The sequence below is a fragment of the Telopea speciosissima genome, chromosome 7 (assembly GCF_018873765.1).
Source record: "Telopea speciosissima isolate NSW1024214 ecotype Mountain lineage chromosome 7, Tspe_v1, whole genome shotgun sequence".
Lineage (NCBI taxonomy): Eukaryota > Viridiplantae > Streptophyta > Magnoliopsida > Proteales > Proteaceae > Telopea > Telopea speciosissima.
This window is the reverse complement of record NC_057922.1, coordinates 60,773,962-60,792,931: the sequence shown is the minus strand read 5'-3', so window position 1 is coordinate 60,792,931 and position 18,970 is coordinate 60,773,962. Positions and strand designations below refer to the sequence as shown.

General features: G+C 36.8%; 2 protein-coding genes across 3 annotated transcripts; both read right to left on the bottom strand.

Moving 5' to 3' along the window:
- Window positions 1-387: 387 nt before the first annotated feature.
- On the bottom strand, window positions 388-1,751 carry LOC122669078 (inorganic pyrophosphatase 1-like). Its single transcript, XM_043865725.1, has 4 exons — window positions 1,581-1,751; window positions 1,272-1,393; window positions 948-1,149; window positions 388-785 (listed from the first exon to the last, which is right to left on the bottom strand). The coding sequence occupies exons 1-4, from the start codon at window positions 1,716-1,718 to the stop codon at window positions 414-416; spliced, it is 834 nt and encodes a 277-aa protein (XP_043721660.1). The 5' UTR covers window positions 1,719-1,751; the 3' UTR covers window positions 388-413.
- Window positions 1,752-11,107: 9,356 nt separating this feature from the next.
- LOC122669077 (protein NDL1-like) lies at window positions 11,108-17,589 on the bottom strand. Of its 2 annotated transcripts, none has more exons than XM_043865723.1 (11): window positions 17,369-17,589; window positions 13,417-13,516; window positions 13,114-13,211; window positions 12,873-12,961; window positions 12,524-12,584; window positions 12,337-12,423; window positions 12,145-12,222; window positions 11,989-12,045; window positions 11,801-11,856; window positions 11,529-11,667; window positions 11,108-11,363 (listed from the first exon to the last, which is right to left on the bottom strand). In XM_043865723.1, exons 1-11 carry the CDS (start codon window positions 17,426-17,428, stop codon window positions 11,142-11,144), a joined length of 1,047 nt encoding a protein of 348 aa, XP_043721658.1. In that variant the 5' UTR covers window positions 17,429-17,589; the 3' UTR covers window positions 11,108-11,141. The 2 variants fall into 2 exon arrangements, with proteins under 2 accessions (XP_043721658.1, XP_043721659.1); XM_043865724.1 differs by having other exon boundaries at window positions 11,529-11,664; window positions 17,369-17,586.
- Between the last annotated feature and the right edge of the window lie 1,381 nt (window positions 17,590-18,970).

The following is an 18,970-nucleotide window of genomic DNA, read 5'->3' as shown; positions in this document are numbered from 1 at the left end:
CACAAACGGAAGTAGAGGAGTCGAATTGAAGGTGAGATACTCTGCCCTTGCATAACTTTCTATGAAAAATTAAAAAACAAAAAACTCAGAAGGTCCACTTTTGCCTTAATTAGGTTTCCCTTTTCTTTTGTTAGTTAACTTTCCCAACAATGGATCTTACCCAGAGGCAAAGAGGAATAAATCCGTGAAATACATCTTAGAAAATCCAATCCAAAAATTAGAAGCTTTAGAATGTTAAAACCCCAAATTTCCATTTCCATTTCCATATCTATGGATTTCTATTTCATTTTCACGTTACAGAACTTGATCACTATTAAGAAAGAAAGGAGAACCTCCAAAAAACTGAAAAAAGGTAAAAGATATATTTGTTTATGGACCAACATTAAATTAGTTAGTTGGCTAATGAGAAGACTTTAATGACGAACTGGGAGAGCTTTGGGAAAGGATTCATGGGTAGAGATTGGAATCGTCTCAAACTTGCAATCCCCTGAAATAAATTGAGTCGATATACTATTGCTGCTCTCCTCAATGGTGATCATGTTGATCAAGTGTAATAGTATCCTTTCAAGCTCTTCTCCATTACTCCATTCATGAATCTCTGCCTTGATAAGCAATGGATTACTGCAAATCAGATCCCAGAGTGGGAAGTTCTTCCTTGGCATCACTCTGTCTCCTTCATTTAGCTTCAAACTTGGACAGTAATCACCCTTTCCATCTCCAAGGTAGATGAATCGCTTCTTCCCTTCTGCAAATACAGAAGCTTGTATCCGCTCGATCACCAAACCCTGTTTATAAATAAAAAAAAACAACTTATTGATCATCATCACAGTCTAATGACTCTAATCTAAGCAATTACCAGAAGAAGATTTGTCAATCTGAGTCGGGTCTGATCACTCCAAAAAAAAGGAAAAAAGAATCGAAACAGAGTAGGGTGAAATTAAATATACCTTGCACATGTTAGGAGGGCAGAGATTGCAGTGATGAGGAGATGAGGTGAAATCATGGAAAGGGCAGATCCTAAGCCTCCCTTCTTCATCGACGAAACCTGGGTTAGTGTTAATCTCAGAGAAGTAATCCATCAGCCCATGATGTTTCAGGATTGTCTCGATGAAGAATAGATTTGCATCGCTCAGAATCCTCAAATCACACCTGAAATTTGAAACAAGCCCGTTAAGCCGGATCAAATATATTCTTTCCAATGTTGCAGACAAAGTGATTCCTTTTACCAGAAAAAAAAGGGCATAAAATTTCTTCTGGTATAGAGAAATTACCCAAGAGCGTGGGCTGATTTAATGGCTGTTATGATCCGAGGATGCAATGGAGCCCTTTTCAAAACGTCCTCAATCTGTTCGATAGTAATCCCCTGAGAGTGAAGCTCTCTCATCATCCTATCCTGCAAATTTCAGCAACCCAAGAATCAATTAAGCCCATTGAAATTGATTGAATCGAAACATCCGAGAAGAAAGGAAAAAAATTCTAATAGAATGCAGTGAACAAGAACAATATCAAAAGGGGTAGGAAAAAGTTTCAAAACAGAAAAAACCCAGAAACACTTAAAAATAAGGAAAGCTGAAACAAACCATGAGAGAGTTCCAAGGCATTGTAGCCAAAAGTTCATTGAACAACTGGGTAAAACCCAAATTGTCGACCACCCAATTATCGCTATCACAGTCGATAATCGTCTTGTCAAAATCGAAAACCACTACAATTCCAGCCATTGTTGAGGACAGGAAACTGATTACAAGAAGAATTTCTAGAGACTCACAAGGTATTATCTTATGGAATTGGAGATTGAAGACAATAGGTATTTATAATGAGAGGGACGAGAGGCAGAGACATCTAGTAGGAGGGAAAAAGTGAAGGTTTCCAAGTTTGATTCCAAAGGAATATTACCCAACAGTTGAGCTTTGAAATGAATGTTCTTTAGCATTTCTTTCTTTTTTTTTTCCAGATTTTCTGTGCCATTAATTCAATTCATGGTGGAAATTTGAATTTCTATCATCATCAGGTCCACCATTACTGCGTACATCTCTTTCAGTTACCACAGTCCACAAGATCACGCACTTTGCTTTCAGTCGTTAGATCAAAGCATAACAAGCTTCTTCCAATCCGATGGTCACGGAGTCCTAAGTTCCATCATTTTAAGTTATGGCTGGCTTTACTAAATCTAAGGTATCCACAGATGAATCTAAGAATATTCGCCACGCGTCGAGGTCTCCCACAACTTAGCTACGATTTAGGGGAATATTCCCACGTCTAAGATTTCTCATCCTTTGACGGATGCTTTGGCTTTTAGGAGGCGGGTGGTGGCTTTGCTCTTTATACTAACAATCACGTGCAGGATTTAAAAAGAAGGCATCGGAATCCGGATCGGTTGTGGCTGATTTCGATCCGGATGGATCGATCGCAATTGAGACACCCCAGAATTTAGGGGTGTCAAATGATCGGTTCGGTTTGATTTCGATAAGGTTATATTCATTTCAATTTAAAAATGGATAAAAACAAAGCTAATCCGATAAGAAAGGTTCATTATCAGTCTGATTTAAGGTTGTTATCAGTTTGATATCTAGCTAGGTTTGATTTTTCAATCAATACGGGATTGGAAAATGGTATCATCCATATAAGACTTACAAGGAACCCACATGATCAAAATAGAAGAGAGAGAAAGGTCAGTATGGGTCCCATTGTTTATTATGTGAAGAGGGTATAATCCATCTTGACGATTGCGTATATGCTCTCACTATGCACGCAAAGGGCCACGTGACTAATTAGCATTCTTTTGCCCAAACAATAAATCAAAATTTTTTTTTTTTTTTTTGTGATTTTTGGGTTGGTATCAATAGTATATCAGTTTCAATCTAAATTTCAAGCTGAAAAATGGATGTGCGTGGATGCCGCACCAAGGGAGTGAGGAAAGGCATGCGAGCTCTTTGTTAGGCGTTGGAGGCACAACACCCATTCCGTAACATGAGGAATTTGAAAGTGGATGAGATTGGGCGAGTGGTCTCAGTTGGAGATGGGATTGCACGTGTTTACGGTCAGTTCATTGCTATCCGATTTTTAGTTGATTCCATAATACCCTAAATCGAAACCGGCTCGATAGGACATCGGTTCAATTTGTTCGATAGGGTTCGTTCAATTGACCGATTTGGTTTAGAATTTCACATTGATTCGAAAGTTTTTTTTCATGAAAGAATTTTATGAATCGAATCAGCCAAAATTGGTTTAACCTTCCCCCCAAAAAAATAAAATAAAATTCCGCCAGAATTAGATCGGCCTTGGCCAATCAGAACCCGATTCTTGAAACCCTAATCACTTGGCCAAGTGAATACAAAATAATGTATCTAGAAAGTGAAGTGATCGATCACGGGACTAAAATGTAGGATATCATATGATATTCTCTATCTAGTGTGGTGCGCATTCCAATTAATTAATTGATTAATTCTTTCTGTTAATTGTGCAATAAGATAATGTTTGTTTGGCTGGAAATGAATATAAAAAAAAAATTAAAATAAAATCTGATTTGTTTCATTGTTTGTTGCTCAATGAAGAAGAAAAAAGACAAGTTACTACAAACGAAAAAAAAAAAAAAAACAAATGAAGAAAGAAGACAGAATAATAGAAAAAGTTTTCCTCCATCGAAAGTGAAAGAAAACTACATCCATCTAAGGTCATAAATATAAAATACTATCGTTCTAATCTACGAAGTTGATTTTGCACCCTCCCCAATGTTGTGGATGCTTATTGCACCACCGTAATGACTCACAGTAAAAGGAATCTACTTCACTGTGGGTGAAGGGAAACCGAGTTTAAGAATATTTTTTTCTTCCAAATTTGAAATCACTGTAGGAATGGCTAAATTTGTTTTCCTATTGTTCACAAAGTTTTCAAAATGAACAAAAACAAATTTATTTTATTTGCCATGTAGAATTATGATGAAGAGATTCTCTCTTAATCCAACCTGATGTGACTTTATGATTGGCGTCCTAGACTGTGAGTTCAATTTTTAAACTCTCGTCGACTATTATATGAAGTTGAAAAGATTTTTCCCTAGTCCAACCGGGGAGTTAAATGTGGTGACGTAAGAGGTTCTTTCTTCATCGTGGGGGAAGGGAAACTCAGTCTTTTCAATATTATGAGATTTTAAAAAATAAATAAATAAAAATTAGGCCAAGTTTCTCTTTACTCACTTTAATGGTTTTAGGAGTATCAGATTAACCACATTGATACATATGTATCGATATTGATTGTGACTGATATATCGATACTTGATTATCGATCAATACACCGATACGACCAATACTGTGAACTAAATCCATGTCCACAGTGAAAAGAGAACCTCTTAAACCACAATCTGACTCTTGGCTTGGAGTTGAGAAGAAAATAGCTTCAACCACATAAAAAATAGCATGCGGGAATTTAATGATGGCTATCTAAGAGTCCAACTATAGGTTTTGTCAAAAAAACAAAGATCCAACTATAGGGTCACATCAATTTCTCTTCGTCTTGAAAGATGGAAAAATCTTCTCCAATGTTTATTTTTAAGAAAAGAAACTGCAGGACATTCATGCTGGTTTCTTTACTTTCTCTCTCACAAACAACTGATCCCTAATCTTCTTAATAATTATCACCTCTAATTCGTTGTCCCGTTTCAATTGTTCCAAATCCTCTTAATAGTCTAATAGAGAGAATGGACACCATCTTGGGCAGTGTATTTGGGCAAGGGTAGGATGGTCATTTTTATCTCTTATGTGAGGAATTGAAGAAATTGAAGTGAGCAACGAATTGGAGGGGATAACAATTTCCTCTCTCTCTCTCTCTCTCTTTTCCAATTAAACACCCTCTTATTTAATGGTTCAAAACACTCCCTTTGCATTCATCCCAAATTTTACACGAGTAGACGGAAACCCTCTCCCTTTATTTTTGCAACTTTTATTTATTTATTTATCATTTACCAAACAAACATAGCCTTGAAGAAAATTATCATTAGAATGGATTATTGATTCTCGACTCATTAGCAGTAAAACCTAACACATTTAAACTTAGAGAAAGGGAGGATCGTTATGCTCTGTTGTCCGCTGCCTGAACAGTACCTGTTGTTCCCTCACATGGGGGCAAAATGACAATTTAACCTACCTATCGGAACACACTATCCGAGAGAGGTTAAATCATCATTTCGCATCCTATGTGAGTGAAGAGCAACGGTTAAAAATCCCAGGGGGTTAGGGTTCGAATCTTTATGGGATATACCTTAGGAAACTGCTTTATATCTCTTTATTTTCTTTATGACACTTTATCTCCTACCATTTTTACGAAAAAAAAATACTTTATCTCTTACCATTGCGTACGCAACTACGCATACATGTCGCAACCTGTTCTTTCTTATCGATTTTTTTTGTTGTTTGTTTGTTTGTTTTGAATGAATGTGCTCTTTGCTTTTTTATATTTTTTTGTTTGTTTGTTTGTTTTGTATGAATGTGCTTTCTTATCTTTTTTATTTTTCTTTTCTCCACTTCTCTTCTATCTCTGTTTGCATTGAACTTGCCCGAAAAACTTAAAAGGAAACACAGTGATAACTATTTAAAAGAAAAGGCTAGAAACTAGAGTGGTGGACTTGTGTGTGTCATGCACTCATTCTACACAATGTGGAATGAGGTCATCACATCTTGTGCTTGTGGAGTTGAAGATATGGGTGGTGGTAGGATCACTCCCATTTGATAAAGGCAAAGGGAAATTTTATTGTAACCAATGTTGGTGAAAGAAAAAAAAATATATATAAATATTGTAAATCTTTTCATTCACATGTCTACTCAGAAAAAATACAACTTTTAATAATAACATAAGGGAAAAAGAATGTTGTCTAGTCGCGTGTTGCATGTGTTCAAACACAATCCCCCTAACATGATTGTCCCACACTCCTTACAAAATGAAAAAATCCCGTTGGGATGATTAATTCCCTAGCGCACTCCCATTGGTCCCCATGTTGTTGCATGATCATGCAGCCTGGTAACAAGCCCTTACCCATAATATAATGACAAGTTACTTTCAAATTATTTTGAAGATCTCTTTTTACTCCTATATTAAATAATTTTTAAGAATAAAAATAAAAAACAATCAAAAGAATGTTAGAAATTTTCATTTCACGATTTTGGTGATAATAATATGCACTTGATGATAAGTAAGAGTAAATGTTACCACTATTTTGCGGCATCGACGCCGTGAGTTAAAGATGCTTAGGTATGTCATAAAATGAATTGAATCTGTCTTTTAATAACGAAAAAATGGGATTTTTTCAATGCCTCTGTCGCTCCAAGGACTTTCAAATGTAAAAATTTCTTTGCCAAGAAGAAGAAGAAGAACTTCGAAATCAAATTGTTTACTTGCCAAAATGCATCTATTGAAGTCTTTACAACTAGCCAAATCCAAACTGATGGGGCTTATAACTTGGTATTTGCATTACAACTACTATATGACCAGATTGCTTACTTCTCAAAAACGATTCTATTGAATCTTCACAATTCTGCCAGCAATGAATTATTGAAGCTAACAACTTGATGATAATGGATGCCTTTTAAAAAGACATATTGCTAGAGCTATTCTCCAATCAAGATCTAAAAGTCGAAATTAACCCTACTCATAAGATAAAAAGAAAATGATACAAGATAAATTTGTTGTATTGATTTGGATGCTTTCCTTTGTTTTTGAATGTCTCTTTAATAGGCAGAATTGGTGGTTTCTGTAGTTACTAGGTAGTTTCACAAGTATCCGTTTGTCGGTCACCAGTCGTTTATCGATCATTGCCAATTCGTCGATCATTGATTAACAGATCAATCTTGACTGAAATATATTTTTCTATTGACCAAATAGATTGAAAATAGGGTATAAATAATGCCCCTCACAATCCCGTTTAAATGGGGTCATATGAGTTCAAATGAAATTGTGAATACCCTTTTCATTGGTCATATAACATCTTTTCTAGTGATGTTTTGATCTTTGACCGAAAATAGAGTGTAAACCATATAATTAAAACTTGCAGGAATAGAAAGCATTAATCTTGCAATGAGCTTTCAATTTTAACCACAGAACATAACATAAAAGAATAAAACAAAACATCCCTATTCATATCCAAAAAAGATATGAAGATGGAACGATAGAGACAACCACAACCAACAAATAAAATGACTTAAGAGAATTTAATAGTTAAGGTCTGGTGCTTATGCAGTGGAGATTAGATTGATCTCCAATGCCCAAAACCCATATAGCACCAAACAAGGGCAGATTCCCCCACAGATTCTGTTTTGGATGTCGGCACAATTTCTTTTACTTTTTAAGTATATAATTTGGATTTTGTTCTCGAGTCCAGATCCTCCTCATGTACATGGAGAATAGTTACTCTTTACGTGTATTGTCTTATTATCATGTGTTCCACTATTGATGGATGGAAGACTTCTTTTTTTTCTTTTTTCCTTTTAGGGATAATTGTCTGAAAAATATCCTGTCAATCCGGGCAGCGTGCAGTGTGTGTAGCGTCTGAGATGAGGCGGGTGCATTGACCACTTTACCCCTGTTCGAGCAAGGCGTTGCCCCGTTAGTGATGGGAGTGGGACAGGTGATAGCAAGACAACGTTTGTGAAGAATAACTACTCTCCATGTATGGGAAGGGGAAACAGTCTCGTTGCTCTCCTCAATCTTAGTGACACCTGCCAGCTTTCGAGATGGTGATCTTAAAATTTTCTGGACAAATTGGCCATTTTTCCAATAGTTAAGGTTTTAACCGACTGACCATCCTATTTGAGTGGCACACTCAAGATCAGAGCAACTTAAAATAAAACTAGAACCCCAAGGGGATAGTTTAGTTGGCATGGATCAGCTCTCACAATAGAGTTCAACTCTCTTTGAGGCCTAATTATCTTAAAAAGAAAAACCCTCAAAATTAGGAGAATAAAAAGTAACATTTACTTGCTATTTTGTTGGACTGTAATTTCAGTCATTGTGAGATTAACATTTTCACATCTAAAACAACCTATCTTCTCTTTGAAAAATTTTCTAAGTGCATATAAGGGTGTTGCGATCGGTTCGGTTCAAGATACATTACGTAGAAATCAAAATCAGACCAAACCAAGAATAAAAATCCATTTTCAAAAAATTCGAATAAATTCAGCTCGATTTCGTATTCGGTTTTTTATGTTTTTATATTCAGTTTAAATCCTATCATACATAACAATTGTTTAGGTCCTATCACCAATTTAAAAAAATATAGAATTGAGCTTCCCACTACTAATGTAGATTGTCTTGAATACAACGCACAATCCATAAAAATAAAAAAAAAATAGAAGATTCTAAAATCTTGTTTCGACCTTTCGGGAAGAATCAAAGAAATTATAGTTTAAAGTTTACAGTGGAATAACTTGAATCCATGAAGATGAATATTTAACATATGTCCCAAATTTGCTTGTGACTTAATGATGTTTTTTATGCCTTTATCTTTGAAAACTCAATTGGTTCTTTTCATTACCAAATCTGACAACTCTCATATTTATGTGCTTGTTGTGATTATTTCGATAATGTGCAATTGCCCACTTTTACCGTTAATCGTCACAACTATAGACAGATTTGGGTACTCTGTTATAGGGCTATCACATTTTATATTTTCCTAATAGGGATTAACATGAAAATATAAATGTGGATACTTAATTGTGTTGAATATTGATCCATTAGAATTCCCAATATGGTTTACCACCATTATATTCACAAGGGAAATTTTTAGTAGTTTCTTTTTCCCGTACATGAGAGGCACCTACTGTTGTATTTATATTTCATGTAATCATGGTGATCCAGTGATTGATATCTATCAACTTGACTGACTGCACACCAGACACTCTTTGTGTGGGGGTATATGCATGAATGGAGGTGAACCTCAATAGGCACCCCGATAAGGTGAACATCCGAGTATATGAGTTGTCAGATTGTGATTAATCAAAATCTAGGGCCTTAGTAAGGTAAGTTTGATATAATTATTTGAAAGAAGTTTCAAATAATTTTGATTGATCATTGGTATTTTCACTCACCATTTGTTATACAATGCACCTTGTGTTTTGGCACATTATTTGATTCCATACTTGTGAGGGTGCATTGTAGAATGAAAAAATATAATGAAAATATCTACTAAGGGTTTTTCAGGTTACGTCTTTGTAGAAATATTCTTTTTTACAATTAAGGATAACTTAAAAGGCTACCCTTTAAAATCACCCACTTGGTGCGATCTTGTCCATTAAATTATATTCTCCTAGGTAGGTTTTTTATTTATTTAAAAGAAGTTTGGCTCAAACCCTAAATTGCCCTACAATTTTTGTCTATGCAATATTCTCTTAGAGAGTAGAAAGAAAGAACTTGAGAAAGAAAAAGAGAGTCTTCTTCTTCCTCAAGCAAGGGTTTCTACCACTGGAGTTGGTGCAATCAAATGAACTTCGTGACCACTTGTTGCATTCCTTTGGAAGAAAGTACCTCTAGTGCGTTCTAGGTAATCTATCTATCCTATAATTGATTAGTTATCTATCATATGTGTTCATCGGGATCTTGTTATCACAAATTTTTGTAATGTATCTGGTATCATACCGCTTCCGTTGATACAAACAATACCAATTAGGTTATGATACCACGTTGGAAAAAACAATAACCTTTTCCCACTTGTGTATAAAGTAGAATGAAAAATATGGCAGCACGTGAACAATATCTGTGAATAGTGTGACGTGAATAGTGATTATGTAGGACGCATGTGAGCACAAAGAGATAACGTACAAAAATGATAAAGCAAACTCATAGATACAAGTATTTACGTCTTTCGGCTATGCCTACATCCATGGATAATTGAGATTTCTTCATATAAGATAACAGAGAGAATAATAATACAAGTAATAATAATTGAATTTAAATCAAATCCAACCCTATATCAAAAACTGGATACCCCTTGTACACCTTCTCTCAAGTCATACTCTTAAATCCTTGAAGAGAATACTCAAAACTCAATACTGCACTAAGTACAACACTTGTTGTATGCTCGCTTCTATCTTTTTTGCGTATGTCAGCCTCTCACCTTCACCCCTATTTATAAGCCATAAGGGCTGGGAGATTTCCGCGTCTATGGTTCATTAATTCAACGCGATGTTGGAGGCAAGTTAGGTGCGAAAGACCCCTCCCCATTCTATTCTAGTTTCATTTAATGGTCGGATTCAATTTTGGTCTTATACACATCATTCCTCTCTACTCGGAAGCTGGTAGGGCACCCCTTGCTGCTATAGATTTCTCGGAGCGAAGCAAGAAGCCTTTGTGGGCATGGTTGTGGATTTGATTAGAATCCAAAAGCTCGGAGTCTCTCACCTTCACTAGAGAAGATGCAGTTTTGAGAAAGGAATTAACTCTAATGCCTTCTCATCGTTTATTAACCCTAGAATAAAAAAATCATCTTACATAAACCTAAGGTTATTGTGGGCATTAAAAAAAAATACTACTTAACCACATCACGACGTAACAGACGGACTCTACTCTACGACATAGGTATAATAGTAATTTATGAGGGGAGGAAAGTTTAATTAAGGCAAAGTAGAAGAGAAGGGATGTAATTTTTCCAAAAAATTAATATCAATGTATTTTAAAACCAATACTTAAAATTAGGCTAAAAATTAACATATTCCCGAAAAACCCATGATCCAAGTAAACCCACCCCAAGTCCAAATTCCACATACCAGAAATCCATTTATTGTTATTTCCTTTTCCTTTTTATTACTATTACAATACACATGCTCGTAGGTCATATAGCCTTTGGGCATAAATAATTTATCCAAAGAAGATTTACAAACAGATCAGCTCATCGATTTATGAATACAAATGAATGAATTCCAATCCCTCTTCCCTCACCTATACTCTAGTTTTCTCTCCCTATTTACTCTGTATCTACACTTCCCACATTGTCCACCTCCGCATCATCGTCTTACCACCCTTCATTGGCAATCAATTAAAGATTTAAAAGTACCTCCGAGGATACCACACCACCCACCTCACCACCACCACCAAAGAAAAAAAAAATGTAAGAGTACAACAGTCAACATTACAACTCTCAATCAGCCCTCGCCCCTGCTCTCCTCTCATACTTGCAGTGAAGCCCGTGTCTTTATGGGCTTTAGCTTCAACCCCATACTTTCAGGCGAGAGCAGCTCTGGTGAGATGCACGATGGGCACAAAGGACTCCTGGGGCTGCCACTCAGCTGGCTCGGTCTGTACAGTCCATATCCCAGGAAGAAATACTCCATCGGTATCAACATTGCATGAGGCTGCTCCTCCGTAACCATCGATCCACATGCCTGAACCTGTCCAACCCACACCAACAAAAAATAAATCAAAACCAGTCAGTCTCCATAAGCATTGTTCATACATTACAATTCCCTCATTTCTAGCCGACCCATTCAGTACTCTAACATAGCATCCTATCATTTGTACACAAGAAAGACACATTATATATCATAAGTACCTACCTCGACCAATGCACAGTATCTCCTATCAAGTTTTGAGGTCATGTGTAGAGCTTCAGAGTGGAAAGGAGAGTTTTCACCCACAAATATTAGTGTCCGACACTGCAATTTCTTCAGTCCATCAGTGATGTCATGTCTCCTGCTAAGTTGAAACATCAAAGAGAGTTTTTTCATATTCTAAATCTTCATCATATCATACTCTATATCACAAGATAAAAGGAACATGCAACGACAGCAAATCAATGACCCTAAGTAATCTCAGACATGAGCTTTACCCACTAATCGCCTGAAGAAACCGCAACACATTTGCACCCTGCCTCTCATCTAGCAACTGCATTAACAAGCACACCATAAACCATCAAGTACATTCCTGACTACCCATCATTCACAATATACAGAATCCCACTAACAGTCTGACATGAAATGTGTATGTGCGTGTGAGAGAGAGAGATGGCGAACTCACACTTTTGCATGCCTGCACAATATCTGATTCTGGGACTTGTCCGCTACCTCGAACTTCCTAGCAGTACATAAGCAGACCCCAAAATCTCAATCCACTAGATCCAAGAAAGATCAGCATACAAACAGGTTATAAAGTAACAACAGGTGCACCAAGTACCTTGCTGAAGTACCGTTGAAGCAAGCACTCTTTCATCACACCACACATTCCATAGAAGTATAACAAATTTATCATCACCTGCAGATGACTTGCCATCTTTAATATCAGATTACACTAATGTAAAAATAAGAGGAGAAAAGATCACAGTGCTGCTTTTCAATTGAATGAAAGCCAAGGGGTCATAAAATGAACCTTATTATACAACCATTCCGTCCAAGATGGTGCTTTGCATAGGGGAGAAACAAGTATTAAACCAATAACCCGCCCTCTATACTTCATCTGTAATAACATAACATTTTATAAAAAAATAAAATTTGGAATAAAAACCGGAAGTTAACTTAGAGCATCTATAACACAAGCAACCAGGGAGTCAACAAACCGCAAATAGTGTAAGAATGTAAGAACCAGCTGTGACCCCCATGCACATCACTGCACCAAGCCTGAAGCAAAAAATAATATGCCACCCCATTAAAAACAAATTAGTTTTCAACAATTATACTATTGGATAGACCAGATTTTTTTTTTCCTTTCTCCCAACAACATTTAGAAGTTTCTGTAGAGCCTTTCCAAATGCAAAATGAGCACCTACTTAGGCACGATTACTGGCATCTGGCAGAACATAGGCATAACTAGAGATAATAAGGCTCTAACAAGCAAGTTAGCCATGCTTTCCTAATTAAAAACCCAAATAGAGAAAATCCACAATGCAGGCCTGCTATAGAAATTACCCAAAGAAGTCGAGAACATCAGCAACCTGATCCACTAAGTCATCAACAGAAGGCACAGGGATATCGGGAGAAATTGCAGCAGCACCCAACTGCAAGAGCTCTTGAGAAAAAGCCCAGAAGAGAAATCATGTTAATAATAACAACGCATGGCAGGATACATATTATATGGCACATTGAAAAAATAGTTCAGAACAAGAACAACTAAATTAAGCACTGCAATCAAGTCAACCAAGTTACCGACCTCATGCCCAGGAGGACTGATATGGTAAACGCAGAAGTTGTCGAGCAGCAACGAAGCAGCTTCTGGGCAAAAGAATAGGCCTTGGAAACAAGACATATCTGATCAAACGCATAAGAATCACACAGAAATATTGAATTAGTCACTGTAAATATGTAAATAAAGAAAGTAACCAAGTTTTGGAAAAGGTCTATTTCATGACCAGGGAGAGGCAGTCCCAGGAAACAAAGATGACTCTTAGCCTTGTAACAGGATAATCCTCATAGAATGGTAGCGGGCATTTAGTAATGGAAGCACTGAACTTACGATTTAGAGCTAAATCAGGATAAGTGACGAGAGCTGGTTTATCCTGATCTCCAAACACCGCAACCGACACAGGACCATGGCCAGTATATACAATATGTTCCTGAGGATATACACAAAACATATGGTTTTCTTAGAAAGTTAAAAACCAGCCAAAGGTCCAAAAATATGAAGAAAATGAAATAGGACAGACATAAATGAAGCTGCTAGGCTAATTGAGTAATCATTCCATTAGGACATGACTTTGTACGACATAATTCTTTCGAAAAATATGAAAAAATCAAGCACATCCAGTTAAAGTAACACCATAGAAGAGCTTGGCATATGCAACGATGCATAGTCTTTGGTTGCCAAGAAAAGAAAAGAAAAAATTCAAATTAAATTTTAAATTTGAGGAGAGAGATAGACACATAAATCATTGTGTCATCATGGTTTTTGTCTTATTATGTTTTTCTTTTCTTTTCATTTCTTGACAACCAAACATGGCCTATATAAGTCTACACCTTGCGGCCTTCATCAGCTACAATACTTGTCCTAGCAAAACACACTAGAAGAATACCAAAACCGAGAAGAGAAGAGAACTGTTAGAGATGACTGTCTCCCTCATAAGGCTTGTATTTATAATCTGAAATTACAATGGAAAGGGGAACTCCTATTCAGATTAGGAATTCCTAATCATGATAGGATTCCAAGTTACAATAGGAAAATAACAATAAAACTAAGACTAATAATTCAAAGTAAAACTAGGACTAGCAACTAGGACTCATAACTCAAATTAGAACTAGGAGTTTATAATCCTAAACACAAAAACCAAATCACTGTTCACATCACTATTCACGTGAACAGTGTCACGTGAATAATACTTCAACACTCCCCCTCAAGCTGGAGCATACAAATCACCTAGACCAAGCTTGGAACAACCGATGGAAAGTAGGTCCAAACAGTGCCTTTGTAAACATATCACCAACCTGGCTCTACCATGTAGCAAAACACACTTGAAGAATACCGAGAACCGAGAAGAGAAGAAGAAGAGATGAAAAGAAGAAGATGGGAAGAGAAGAGAAGCTGTCGAGATATGACTGTTTCCCTCATAAGGCTTGTATTTATAATCTGAAATTACAATGGAAAGGGGAACTCCTATTCAGATTAGGAATTCCTAATCATGATAGGATTCCAAGTTACAATAGGAAAAAAACAATAAAACTAAGACTAATAATTCAAAGTAAAACTAGGACTAGCAACTAGGACTCATAACTCAAATTAGAACTAGGAGTTTATAATCCTAAACACAAAAACCAAATCACTGCTCACGTGAACAACTTCAACACTTGTCAAATGATGGAAAAATTTTAGGGTTTTTTTTTTCAAACGCCCCCCTCAAACTGTCCATAAGATTAAATGCACCCCTGAACTTTCACTATTTGCAAATGCACCCTTACTTTCCAAACTTTGTAACACTTTAGTCCAGTCCGTTAGTCTGGGACGTTAGACGTTAGTTTCAAGGAATCTAATGACCAAAATGCCCTTATGATAAACCTCTTTATTCCTCCTCTTCCTTCTTCTTCCAGCCTTTTCTCCCATAATACGCAAGCTAGGATGAAACCCTAGCTATCTCTAAGTTCATTAAAAAGAATGGTTTATAACGAAACAAATGAAATCAAATACAGAAAACTGAATAGGAACCGATTTGATTCTGATTTGAAGTTATGAAAATTATTTGATTTTGATTTGGTTTATACCAAGGTTAATGAAATCGGAATAGAGGGTCGAATCCGTCCTTGATGGTTTTTTCAGCATCTGACGACTTCATGATTGATAGGGAAGACGAAATTCATCGCAGTGACTTTTTCTCAACCCAACTCTCCCTATCGATGTGACCAAGTGGCTTGACTTATTTCCTTTGATCGGATGAAATTCGTAGATAACGAATAAAGATGACCCTTCTTGTTTGAAAATGTTGTGTTGTTGTCCTGCAATTAAGCCTCGTCGGCAGGCAAATATGATGAAAAATTTGAGTGTTTGCTCTTGGAAATGATGCAGCTCAAGAATCTACTACTGTGGCTATGATTTCAGAAAAGAAAAAAAAAAAAAAAGGAAGACAATTTTGTTTCTAATGTTGAAGTCACACAATAAGAATAGAGAGGTCCTATCTGTTCTGTTCTCTCTTCACCAAATAAAACCACAAAAAAAAAAAGACAGAATTTTTGAAACCCTATCTCACTCTCTGGTTTGTCGCTCCCAGCTGTCTCTGCAAAAGCAGCTTCTACTCCCAAAATAATAACTTGATTGTCCTGTTTGCCTTTTGACCAGTCCAGTGTTCCATTTTCACCTCTGATCGAAGCTGAAGCTTCAATATTCCACCAAGGAAAGGATCAACGAGTTATATATATGGAATAATTCAACAGTGGTCTAGGCCCGATCTGATGAGATTTCTGTCGATAGATCCTAAAGTGCAGTAGCAATTTTAGAAACAAGATTGGAAGTGGCCTTCTCATGTAGGGCTTCATCCTAGCTTGTGTATTATGGGAGAAAAGACTGGAAGAAGAGGGAAGGAGGAGGAATAAAGAGGTTTATCATAAGGGCATTTTGGTCATTAGATTCCCTGAAACTAAAAACGTCCCAGACTAACAGACTGGACTAAAGTGTTACAAAGTTTGGATTTTAGTTTATAACAAGCATAGGTACTGATTTCTCCATAAGTTAATAACATTAAACAGAACAATATAACGCAAAATAAGCTTTTTCTTTCAAATATTAGAAATAACTGACAGAAATAAAGGAAAATTTGAACCCCCAACAAAGTGAAAAAGAAAGAAGAGGAATCTACTTGCTGAAGCAACTAAGGAAGATCCCGGTTTCCAGAATCAATAAGTTAACAATATAACTTATGGAGACTATTCCAATCATAAAGCTTCACAACAGAAATTCAGTTTCGCAGACTAACAGAACATCATAGAATTTATGGAAGGAGTCGAACAGAGAAGGCCCAAAGCACAATTCACCTCCAATACCCAAGATTCAATAAGGGCCAATAACAACTAAAACATACAGACGATAACCCATAGGTACTGATTTCTTTCTAACAGTGAAAGAGACTATGGATTCATTCTGACACAACTCTTTGAATGGAAATTATTTCCTACCACCATCCAAGAGTCTGACGCCAACCAAATTCCCTTTCCATTGCCCCCTGGCACTCTTAGCAAATGCAGCATCACAGGCCAAGTCAAAAGCAAAATAACATTGAGAGAGGCACACGCCCATTAACTATAGAACTTTTAAAGTACTACTCTACAGAAAAGTTAAAATTGAAAAACAATGAAATCCACCATTTCGAAGATATCCGAAAATTTAGCAATTCAGATAATCAAAAACAAGAAGACAATTTCCACCGTCAAACAGAACAAAAAAAAATCAGAAAGAGTGTTAGAAAGAAGAAGGGGGCAACAAGTTATCTCCTTAACGACGAAGAAAAAGTAGAAATATAATTTAACAGCTAAAAGCCCCATAATCTACCTTCTATATCTACTAAAACCTTTTGAAACAAAACAAGAGTCAAAAGCTCGAGGAAAATAAAATTCTTCACCCCTCCAATATATGAAAACCAGAAATCAATAAGGAAACCCTAAACCGGAAATTCAGACATTAAAAATATATTAAATAAATTAAGAAACTAAAATTAGAACCTCTCTCACACTCAAGCGAGCGAGAGAGAGCGAGAAATTTAATTAAATCAAACGCGAATCCCAAAATAAAAAAAAATAAAAAAAAAGAGAATGGAAAAAACGAATAGAAGGTCAAAACACGAAGCTAAAATCATTCCAAAACCTAAAGATCTGCATCTTTGATGTTCGAAATTCGACAAACATCTGGATTAATTGATACAAAAGAATCAAGAAGAACATACATTTCAAAATTAGAGCCGAATAAAAAACAAGGAATTTCAGAATCCAACCTTTCCACCAAGAGAGATCGTTTCCATATCGACGGAAACTGAATCGCTCAATTCTGCCATGACCACGGTTTCCTGTGTCTGAAATGCGAGAGAGACACACTGTAACTCTCTTTTTCTCTCGATCTTCCCTTCTCGCTCTCGCTTTCTCCACAGTCCACACTTCAATGATATATAGCGTCAAGCTTCAATGGCTTATATACGAAGCGAAACGATTCCTCTCTCTCACTCTCTCTCTATCGGACTCTCCCCCCTTCCTTTTCTCTCTTCTCTCTCTCTCTGTCTCTCTATAACTGACACCCTACCGACGCTTTCTCTCTCACCAGTTGCCGTACTAACAGGATTTAACCTGAGACCTTAGTCATCCTAACCGCGGTTTGAGACCGACAGACTGGATCACTGTTACGATTTATAGCCTTCTCTCTCTCTGAGATTTAAAGTTCGATTTTACGGTCGAAGCCTTTTTCAATTTTGCCTCGTTTGACTGAACAATTCCCGAGTCACTGACGGATACAGGTTCGTTTCAATCTGGTCCAGTTTTTTTTCTGTCGATTCTGATCGATCCAACCGGTTCGTTTTGGATTTTAACATCCTAGTCAATAGGGGTGCATGTTTGGCCCTGATGACCCGAGTTTGCCCTGAGCCCGAATAGGATCTGGATTGAGATATCTTAACCCTGATGGCAGGTCAAGGTTACGAATTTCTAACCCCAAGTCAGGGCCAGCCCAAGGTTGAAGCCTTGAATTGAACCTGGCCCGGCCCAATACGACCCTATTTTCTTCTTCATGTTCTTTTTTCTCTTTTTCTTTTCCTTCCTCTTCTTCTACTTCTTTCTTCTTCTTCCTCTTCTTTCTGGCTTTCTTTCTTCTTCTCTTCTTACTAGCTTAGCTAGTCCATGCATCTCCCTTCTCCCCATGGTTAGGGCCAATTAGGGTCAGCTCGGCCTGACCCTGAGAGCGGGTTAAGGTTAGATTTTTCTAGCCTAAGTTAAGGGGACTCAGGTTGGGCTAGGGTTTTAAAAGGCCTGGCCCAACCCAATCCTGTTGCAGTCCTAGCGGTTATAATCGCATTTCATGGGGATGGGGTGATGAAAGGTCATTTTGCCCCCTTTGTGTCTGCCCACACAACCCCATAAAAAGCTTTTCTCTCTTATTTTAAGGGAGAATGTTCTCTGTGCCGCAGCACAGGCTATGCCCTGACACATGGACAGCCTATGCAGGGGCAGGGCGGCACAGAGAACAGTACCCCTTATTTTAATTATCAAGTAGTTTTTCCATTGATAAATAAAAGTAAAACTCAAATGTTTATGAAGGTGATATCATCTATTAATCTTTTTTTTTTTTTGTGTGGGTAAAATCATCTATTAATCTACCGAGCTTGATCGTCTAAACATGAGACTGACGGCGAGCTTAAGGCAATGTCATCATCTGTTAGTTAACGAATAGTGATCACGTTTTTTAAATTGAAAACGTTAAGCTTTCCATCAACTTCATATTCTAATTTTTTTTAAATCTTTTTGGTGAGAATATTCTAATTTTTTGTGTGTGCTGTCTTCTATGACACTCAAGCAACAGATATCTTGAGTGGTTTTTTTTTCTGGATAAA